Source organism: Salvelinus fontinalis, chromosome 2, assembly GCF_029448725.1.
Source record: "Salvelinus fontinalis isolate EN_2023a chromosome 2, ASM2944872v1, whole genome shotgun sequence".
Lineage (NCBI taxonomy): Eukaryota > Metazoa > Chordata > Actinopteri > Salmoniformes > Salmonidae > Salvelinus > Salvelinus fontinalis.
Window position 1 is genome coordinate 24,337,503 of NC_074666.1, and position 9,990 is coordinate 24,347,492.

The 9,990-nt window shown below is 44.7% G+C and overlaps 1 protein-coding gene across 2 annotated transcripts; it reads right to left on the bottom strand.

The window, feature by feature from the left end:
* Positions 1–2,369: 2,369 nt before the first annotated feature.
* LOC129815140 (mucin-2-like) lies at positions 2,370–9,692 on the bottom strand. 2 transcript variants are annotated; one of them, XM_055868568.1, is made up of 4 exons: positions 9,068–9,692; positions 3,779–7,488; positions 3,531–3,605; positions 2,370–3,430 (listed from the first exon to the last, which is right to left on the bottom strand). In XM_055868568.1, exons 2-4 carry the CDS (start codon positions 7,426–7,428, stop codon positions 3,178–3,180), a joined length of 3,978 nt encoding a protein of 1,325 aa, XP_055724543.1. In that variant the 5' UTR covers positions 7,429–7,488; positions 9,068–9,692; the 3' UTR covers positions 2,370–3,177. The 2 variants fall into 2 exon arrangements, with proteins under 2 accessions (XP_055724543.1, XP_055724550.1); XM_055868575.1 differs by lacking the exon at positions 9,068–9,692 and having other exon boundaries at positions 3,779–9,045.
* Between the last annotated feature and the right edge of the window lie 298 nt (positions 9,693–9,990).

The following is a 9,990-nucleotide window of genomic DNA, read 5'->3' on the forward strand; positions in this document are numbered from 1 at the left end:
TGCATGAGTTTGATGGGTGGATTCCTGTGTAGCACCATGCGTGAGTGCTTGTACAGTGGGGAGAACAAGTATTTGATACACTGCCGATTTTGCAGGTTTTCCTACTTAAAAAGCATGTAGAGGTCTGTAATTTTCTATCATAGGTACTCTTCAACTGTGAGAGACTGTCAACGGAATTAAATAATTCCTCTATGTACTTATTAATTAAAATCAATCTGTTTATTTATAAGAATTTGTAAGATACTTATTAACATAAAATAGACAGGATACAGTCTTATTAAAATTAGATAATAGTATTTGTTCTACGAGCACGCTCCCATTTTAACCATAAACAATAGTTTATATACAAGATATGACGTCATTGGTTACAGAATAAATCTCCTCCTCTTGACCAATATAAAACAGGTTCAAAAGTTCATTCCAACTCCCCAGCGCACACACATGACACACAATCTCATTTATTCTCCTAAAGGCTCACTATAATTTATTACCACTTTAGCAGACAACTCAAGATAATGGAAGACCTAAAAAGTTACTCACTGCCTTATCTAAACATCTCAGGGCTAAGTTGGGTCAGTTCAACGACCCTTTTTGCTTACTTTATAACCCACAGCACAAATCTCTCTGACTAAGTTTGAATGGTGTTTTTATCCTCATTGTTCATACTACCTAATCCCTTCCTTATGAATTAACAGTATTAATCAGATATAATAATAATACTGTGCAGAGTTCAATTAGTTATAGTTTTATCTAAATGTAGACAGTTTTAGTCATTTTTCATAAAATTCCTAACAGAGACGGAATCTAAAACAAAAATCCAGAAAATCACATTGTATGATTTTTAAGTAATTCATTTGCATTTTATTGCATGACATAAGTATTTGATACATCAGAAAAGCAGAACTTAATATTTGGTACAGAAACTTTTGTTTGCAATTACAGAGATCATACGTTTCCTGTAGTTCTTGACCAGGTTTGCACACACTGCAGCAGGGATTTTGGCCCACTCCTCCATACAGACCTTCTCTAGATCCTTCAGGTTTCGGGGCTGTCGCTGGGCAATACGGACTTTCAGCTCTTTCCAAAGATTTTCTATTGGGTTCAGGTCTGGAGACTGGCTAGGCCACTCCAGGACCTTGAGATGCTTCTTACGGAGCCACTCCTTAGTTGCCCTGGCTGTGTGTTTCGGGTCATTGTCATGCTGGAAGACCCAGCCACGACCCATCTTCAATGATCTTACTGAGGGAAGGAGGTTGTTGGCCAAGATCTCGCGATACATGGCCCCATCCATCCTCCCCTCAATACGGTGCAGTCATCCTGTCCCCTTTGCAGAAAAGCATCCCCAAAGAAGGATGTTTCCACCTCCATGCTTCACGGTTGGGATAGTGTTCTTGGGGTTGTACTCATCCTTCTTCTTCCTCCAAACACGGCGAGTGGAGTTTAGACCAAAAAGCTCTATTTTTGTCTCATCAGACCACATGACCTTCTCCCATTCCTCCTCTGGATCATCCAGATGGTCATTGGCAAACTTCAGACGAGCCTGGACTTGCGCTGGCTTGAGCAGGGGGACCTTGCGTGCGCTGCAGGATTTTAATCCATGACGGCGTAGTGTGTTACTAATGGTTTTCTTTGAGACTGTGGTCCCAGCTCTCTTCAGGTCATTGACCAGGTCCTGCCGTGTAGTTCTGGGCTGATCCCTCACCTTCCTCATGATCATTGATGCCCCACGAGGTGAGATCTTGCATGGAGCCCCAGACCGAGGGTGATTGACCGTCATCTTGAACTTCTTCCATTTTCTAATAATTGCGCCAACAGTTGTTGCCTTCTCACCAAGCTGCTTGCCTATTGTCCTGTAGCCCATCCCAGCCTTGTGCAGGTCTACAATGTTATCCCTGATGTCCTTACACAGCTCTCTGTTCTTGGCCATTGTGGAGAGGTTGGAGTCTGTTTGATTGAGTGTGTGGACAGGTGTCTTTTATACAGGTAACGAGTTCAAACAGGTGCAGTTAATACAGGTAATGAGTGGAGAACAGGAGGGCTTCTTAAAGAAAAACTAACAGGTCTGTGAGAGCCGGAATTTTTACTGGTTGGTAGGTGATCAAATACTTATGTCATGCAATAAAATGCAAATTAGTTACTTAAAAATCATACAATGTGATTTTCTGGATTTTTGTTTTAGATTCCGTCTCTCACAGTTGAAGTGTACCTATGATAAAAAATGACAGACCTCTACATGCTTTGAAAGTAGGACAACCTGCAAAATCGGCAGTGTATCAAATACTTGTTCTCCCCACTGTATATGTCCCAGCACCTTATGTGTGTTTTATGTAAGAGATTATATTACTTACAAGGAAGGATAGACATCGATGTCAGCGATAAGCAATTTTAATCACACATGAAAAGAAAATGTTTACAGTATGTACTGTGGGCTTTGGTTTATTTCAATGTATATACATTGACCCTGGGATAAGCTGGTAGGGGAATCTGTAAGAGGACTGCAACACTTAATTTGATGCTTAGCTACAATAAAATACTATAGAATATGGACTATCATCTACAATAGGCTCTGAAAATAGTGATTGCAATCTAGCAAACTTTTGAATGTCGTATCTAGTTCAACAACTAGTGCATGTGCTTTGGATGAAAGTTCATGATTTTAACCTGAGGGATGAAGTTTTCTCCATATGATAGACTTGCTAGACTGGGCAAAGGTCTGTAGTTACTAAGGGCAATTCCTGTTCATGCTATGTCTTGATTGGACAATAGGGTGTCAACCAGCCATTAAGGAGCAAATCAGATTTCAGAACACCCATCATATGGACAGGAAGGGATGTAGGTGTCTTCTACAATGACAAGTGCTACTTGCTGTGATAGGGACATCATGCCGAGTTCAAATTAATTGGGAACTTGGAAATCTCTGACTTCCGACTTCAGTATGCTCAAGACAACTGGGAACTCCCAGAAAAACTTGCTCCAACAGGGAAAAATCGTTTGGAACGTTCATCTAACTCAGAATTCCGACTCAGGAACTCAGCCTCTTTCAAGAGCTCTGACTTTCCGACCTGAAGATCACTGACGTCTTGATTTGACATTGTATTTTTCAGAGTTCACAGTTCTCTTGAACACACCATCAGATCTTATATTACAGGGATACCTCAATACCTCATGAATAACATGCTAGGAATTCAAATGATCTGGAGAGAGTTGGTGAAAGGAGGACTTTGTTCGCTGAATTTTCCTAGGCAGCCATTGGAAAAGCATCTTGCACAGCTTTTTGCTTTTAACCTTGGACTTGGTCATGGTCTTAGTGATGGCGTTCGTCAGCAGGGTGCTGTTGTGGGGCAGGGAGGGAGGAGTGTTGTTGTCAGCCCTCTGAGGATACAAAACCTCCAAGAAACATCTCTCTTGCTGCCTGAAGTCATACTCCACACTGCAGGGACAGAGAGATAGAGCAAGAGAGGGTGAAAAAGGAGGAAAGCAAAATCAGGAGGAAAGAGTCCGCCGATCTGACCATGCTTCCTGTGTCTCACCTATATACGATACAAGCAGTCTTCTGACAGGTGGAGCACTCCCGGAGGTCCTGGCCTGTCCTGTAGCATCGCAGACTGAAACAAAGAGCAGGAGATGTTAACTAGAACAAAAGAGGCTTCTCTCTAATTCCTTCCCTCTTCTCTGTAATGTCAGCCATTCACTTTCTCTACTCACTCCTTCTACTTCCCTTTCTATTTCTTCCCTTTCTCAAGTTGGCTTTCTCTTTCTCTTTTCCTCTATCTCTTACCCCTTGTTGAGAGCATGGCTCATCTCAAGGTCTTGGATAATGTTGAGAAGTGTAGTGATCCTGTCCTGGTTGGCTGCCAGGCTGGCCTCCACACACTGCAGCCTCCTCTGGAGAGGGGCTGGCCTGCTGCACTGTGGGGAGAGGGGCAGCAGCAGCAGGTCTGTATCAGCCGGGTGGGAATGAGCCAGCCTAGGGTCGTCTCGGGAGGGTTGTGGGATGATACTCGACAACAAAAATACTGGATGAATCATCTGGTGTGTCTGATTGGGATGGGTGAGGGTGTAGGATGCTAGGTGTGCCATGCGTGATGGTGGCAAAAGGGGGTTGTACTTGGGGTTTATGGCTTTGTGTGTGAGGAGCTCAGTGATTGTGTAAGGACGGGCCTGTGGTATGAGTCGGTGTGTGGGGCTTGTGCGTTTGTGTGGGGTTGGTGTGGAACGGAAGTCTGTGTTTATGTGGGTTGGTGTTTCGGGGATGGGTTTGACATGTGCAGTAGTGTTTGTCTGTGATGCAATGAGGGGCTTAGAATCTGTTTGTGTCTGTGGTGTGCTGGAAGGTGGAGCATAATTTGTGTATATCTGCCTGTCAAGGCTGAATCTAAATGTGGTATTTGCATGTGTATGTAACACGCTGGAGGGAATGTGCTCTTTGTGACACTCAGATCCAGGTTTTAGGTTTGTGAAAAGGTCTCCCTGATGTTGTGTGACAATGTGTCCCTGCTGTTCCCATTCTTTGTTTATCTTTATTTCAGTGATGTGTTTTGGAAGGTTAGTGACCTGTGATGCATTGAATATTCCAGAGTGTCTTTCCTGATGTGTCTGTGATACGATGACAGGAGTACAGTGTCTACTTTTGCTAGACAGAGACAATACTTTGGCATATACATTTGCATGCATTATTGGATCAACCTCAAATCTGTTATGAGAGCTGGTGTGAAGGGCAGCGGTTTGTTCAATATGTGTATTTCTAAATGTGCTGTTATTCTGTGTGTTAGTGGTTGATCTGTTTGATGGGTCAGGTGGTTTATTGTTGTGTGTCTGTGTCATGATCAGTGGTCTACAGATCGTCAGTGACGTGGATGAGGACTGATGCTGCGTAGCTGTGTATAAGGCATTTGAAGAGAGAGAGGATATAGTTGTATGTGATGCGTTATCAACGTTAGGGGGTGTTATGGGGGATGCATCAGGGGAACTAGGTGTGTGTGATGTGTTTGACAGGTTAAGGGTATGGAACAAATGTTTTGTGGGTGTATTTGTGTGTGAGGGGTTATAATAGCTTGTGGGAGTAGTTGTGTGTGAGGGGTTATAATAGCTTGTGGGAGTAGTTGTGTGTGAGGGGTTATAATAGCTTGTGGGAGTAGTTGTGTGTGAGGGGTTATAATAGCTTGTGGGAGTAGTTGTGTGTGAGGGGTTATAATAGCTTGTGGGAGTAGTTGTGTGTGAGGGGTTATAATAGCTTGTGGGAGTAGTTGTGTGTGAGGGGTTATAATAGCTTGTGGGAGTAGTTGTGTGTGATGGGTTATAATAGCTTGTGGGAGTAGTTGTGTGTGATGGGTTATAATAGCTTGTGGGAGTAGTTGTGTGTGAGGGGTTATAATAGCTTGTGGGTGTATTTGTGTGTGAGGGGTTATAATAGCTTGTGGGAGTAGTTGTGTGTGAGGGGTTATAATAGCTTGTGGGAGTAGTTGTGTGTGAGGGGTTATAATAGCTTGTGGGAGTAGTTGTGTGTGAGGGGTTATAATAGCTTGTGGGAGTAGTTGTGTGTGAGGGGTTATAATAGCTTGTGGGAGTAGTTGTGTGTGAGGGGTTATAATAGCTTGTGGGTGTAGTTGTGTGTGAGGGGTTATGATAGCTTGTGGGAGTAGTTGTGTGTGAGGGGTTGTAAGGGTAAGAGAGAGGGGCTTTGCATGGTGTGTTTGCTGCTTTTAGAGTTGTAGCTATGTGTAATGTGTTAGCGAGGCTAGAGAGTGTTGTTCTATGTATCGTTTTAGTAGCACTGTTTAGGAGTGTTGTGGTTGTCGTCGGTGTGCTTTCAGGGGTGGGAGCTGTAGCTGTGTGTGTGTTAGCTGGGTAAGGGGATGCACTTCTATGTAATGTTGTAGCAGTGTTAGACTGTGTTGTTGTGTTTTCAGGCTTAGGTGCTCTAATAACATGGGATGGATTAACATGGTTTGGAGGAAAGGTTCTGTATGGTGTGTTTGGAGGATACGGGTGAGTAGATGTACATGATGTGTTTGATGGGTTGGGCTGTGTATTTGGGTGTGTGGGTGTCTTTGGATGTTTACGGTGTGTCCGTGGCGTGTTTGCCCTGGTGGCTATTGCGATCTGAGGATACATTTTGAGTATTTTCGGTCGAGGAATCTTACTCCAGTGAGATGGGGTCTCAAAGGTGTTGGCATCTGCACACCTGGGTTCAATAGTTGCCTTAGTGACTGTTATAGATTTTGTGTGTAAGATGGTTCTTTGGCAGGTTGGCTTGTCTGAGTGTGTATGTGAAGGTGTAACTAGGGTTTCTACTGGGGCTCTGATAGAGGTATGCAGGGGGTATGTATGATGTGAGGTATAACCATTAGTCTGTTTCAGATCTTTGGTTTTCCATGCAGGCGCTGGGTTTGCAGGCAGGTTGGGCTTCCTGTCTTTATTGTTGTGAATAGGGGGTTTACAGCGGGGGTGGGTGGATTGAGATTCTGTTTGTGTCAGCTGTCTTTGTAACAGATCCCTGTCTGCAAGCCTCGGAATGGAGCATGTAGAGTTCCTTTCTTTCTCAGAATGTGAAGGGAGAAGGTGGTTTCTGTCTGTGAGTGAAATAGGTGTTTTCATGGCTGTTGTTCCTTCAGGGCATGCAGAGGAAGGGCTCTTAACTTCCAGACTGGCATCTCCATCTCCAGCTCCAGGGACCACAGTCTGTCTCCCTCCACAGTGTCTGCACATTTGCTGGAGCATCCAGAGAGGTGGGGGAGCAGGTGGTCGTTTTGCATTCCCACAATATGAATGTGCCACAGAATGTTCTTTAGGTTTTGATTGGTCCCTTCCTCGAGAGGACATGGTCGAGACAGGCTCCGCCTCATCACTGCCGTCAATACAAATCCCTCCTATAGCCTCCGAGTCAACGATGCTGCCATTTGTGTAACGCAAGTCCCGCCTCCCTTTGATCTTGCCGTTCCCCACGCCCCCTAATAGGTGTGGGTTAGTCTTGATTGCTTGGGCATAGCAATAAGTCCCACTTTTCCATTGGTTGAAGACCACATTCTCTGTAAGCTCACTGGAAATCTCTTCAAATGTCACACCCTTTTTGGTCTTGGAATCTAAACTCCTCTGTTTTGAAAGAACACCTCTTTGTCTGACACTCTTAGTCCGTCTGATTCCGTCCTCTTCCTTTGCCTCTTTTGGGATGTAGCCATTGCATGTAGGAGTAATGCTTCTTTCTGATTGACTGGGGAATGTGCCTGTTAGTTTTGTCCTGTGCAGGATGGGTGGAGCTCTCACGCCGGGTGAAGTCTGCACTCCGATGCTGCACTGGGGACCCCATGTCAGTGGCAGCACTCCTCCAGCCCTCTCCCCCCCTGCTGTACTCCAACCACGCACCCCCACCAGGGCAGGAACTCCCAGTACTGGCACAGGAGTGGTCAGGTCAGCCGCCCGTCTCCCCATCACCTGGCCAACTGACTCAGTTGCCTGAAAACCCAGGAGAGCTTGTGTCCACCATCACATCTATGGGAAAGTCAAGGTTAGTTTACTGTAAAGAGCACATTAGGATGTCTCATTTTGATAAGGCACTGTGAAAGGAATCTTTACCAGGGCAGAACAATTGGATTCCAACAAAGTACAAATCAAGGACACTGCCAGAGCTGCCCATACGCATCAGAAATAGAGGACAAGCAAAGGTCTAAAGCCTTGATAGCAAATTGGAGATAGTCATGAATAATGGACCTTTTCTCGTCTACCACAAGTTAGAACAAACATGAAAGAATTTAGAAGGATAAACCCTACAGTGACAATGTGAGAGATAAACCCTACAGTGACAATGTGAGAGATAAACCCTACACTGACAATGTGAGAGATAAACCCTACACTGACAATGTGAGAGATAAACACTACACTGACAATGTGAGACAATATTATGTCAGATAATGTAGAAGAGGTTGTTTTAGTATTGTGAGCTGAATTACAGTACCCTCATAACACCAAGGTGTCACAGAGCAGGACAGGGGGGTGCATGACAGTCAAGAAACACAGTCTTTGGAGTCCTTCCTTTGACCCTTGCTTAATTTTAGTCAAAGGAAAACCTTACTGGATTCAGCACATTATATTCAGAACATAAAAGCATGGCCTGCCCAGGTTCTGTTTCCTTCAGAGGTCATATTTCACAGAGATCATCTAGTCACAGCATGACTCCTGTGGTGACCTCTCTCTCTGTCTCCCTCATGGGCATCCTCTCACACCGTCCTGTCCCCACCTTGGGCGGGGTATAATGTATGAATTTATGCTAACGACTTATTAAAGCCTGACAAGGGGAAATGAATCAGTGACTGTGTGTGCATTTAACTGACGCAGTAAATGCCAGAGTAGCAGAGTGTGTATGTGTGTCTTTATTTGACTGATGCATGCAACTATAGTTTGTGGCCTAAGCAAGGACAATTGTGTGTGTGTGTGTGTGTGTGTGTGTGTGTGTGTGTGTGTGTGTGTGTGTGTGTGTGTGTGTGTGTGTGTGTGTGTGTGTGTGTGTGTGTGTGTGTGTGTGTGTGTGTGTGTGTGTGTGTGTGTGTGTGTGTGTGTGTGTGTGAGTTTAGTGTGTATAAGAGGCAGTGTGTGTGCCTTAAACAATGTGTGAGTTTGCATTTGCTGATACAGTAAAATACCTCAAGATAGCTGTGTGTGACTGAGTGTGTGCATGCAAAAAAAAAAAAAAATGTCCCACAGCCCACCCTCACCCCCCAGGCTTCATGCAGCGCTGTCAGAATTGCAGGCAGATCATCTAATCAGTTGTGCCTGCAGGCACCACTCTTTAACTGTCACATTGTAGATGTCAGTTGGTTGTAGTCCCAACTGACCCCATTTGATGTCACTACGGAACATTCCGTGACAAATGCCTTAGCTCCTCCTCATACACAGTTGATCAATCTGCCAATAATTCCCTTTCTGACACTGTAAAAGAGGGGTAAACAGTGTCCTCTCATCATCACTATATAAAGGCTAGCGGATTTATATCCAGGACAGAGCAATGACAAACCTGTCCCCTGCCTTCACAGTCAATCTTGACCGGGTCACTAAGCATGTTCAGGTGACTTACCATTTATCAGCGTTTGTCAAACCTTGGGTTGAGCTGTGGCACGTTTCACTTTGTCCTTTCGGTATTCTGGGTCCAGACGTGGGGGTCCACCTCTCCACCTGGCCTCCTCTCCACCTTGCCCCCCTCCTCTGTACTCCTCTGCTCAAAGTCTTTGAGGAGGGGGGCACTGAATGACTCTTTTTTTGATGAGGTTGAACTCCTTCTCCCTTTCAGTCCCTCCGTGGCACCCACAAACTCACATGAGCATACACTATAAGTCTAACAGTGGTGCAAAGCCATATTCCCTTCTGGTAAGTATTCCAAAAGCTCTGAGTCACCACTAATCTGGCTCCCTCAGACTAGACATGTAGTCCAGCTGCGTTCTCAGTTTATTCCCTCTCTCCTCCTCTTATTTTGGTCCCTCTCTTCCTTCCTGCCTCCCTGTTTACATCATAACATAATGATGCACTGCCCTACGTTCAGCACTCTGTCCGACTATCCCTCTCCCTTCCTCTCTTCCTCCCTCTCTCTCTCTCGCTTTCTCTTTCTCTCTCACTATTCCCTTTCTCATGCGCACACACAGAACTATGGCTGGGTGACTGGCATCCGAAATTCATCTGAGGGGAAGGAGAGAGAAAGAGAGTGAGACAGAAGGAAGTGACTAAAATCACAAGGGAAGGGACTGGGTGAAAAGTACCACCAGACTTGAAAAACAAGATAAGGCAAATTGCTGCAGGGTATCACACCAGCAGAGAAGACATGATATTTTACCCTGTGTCTCTCAACACATCATGTGGGTGATGGGTTGACAGCAGTTTCTGCATTGTACACTTTTTAGTTCATTTTGTGATACAAGAAAGAAAAATACATTTTTGGCTAATTTTAAACTGTGTTTTTTTCTAATATTCTGATGACTTGTCCTGCTTATGATGATATTGTAGCGA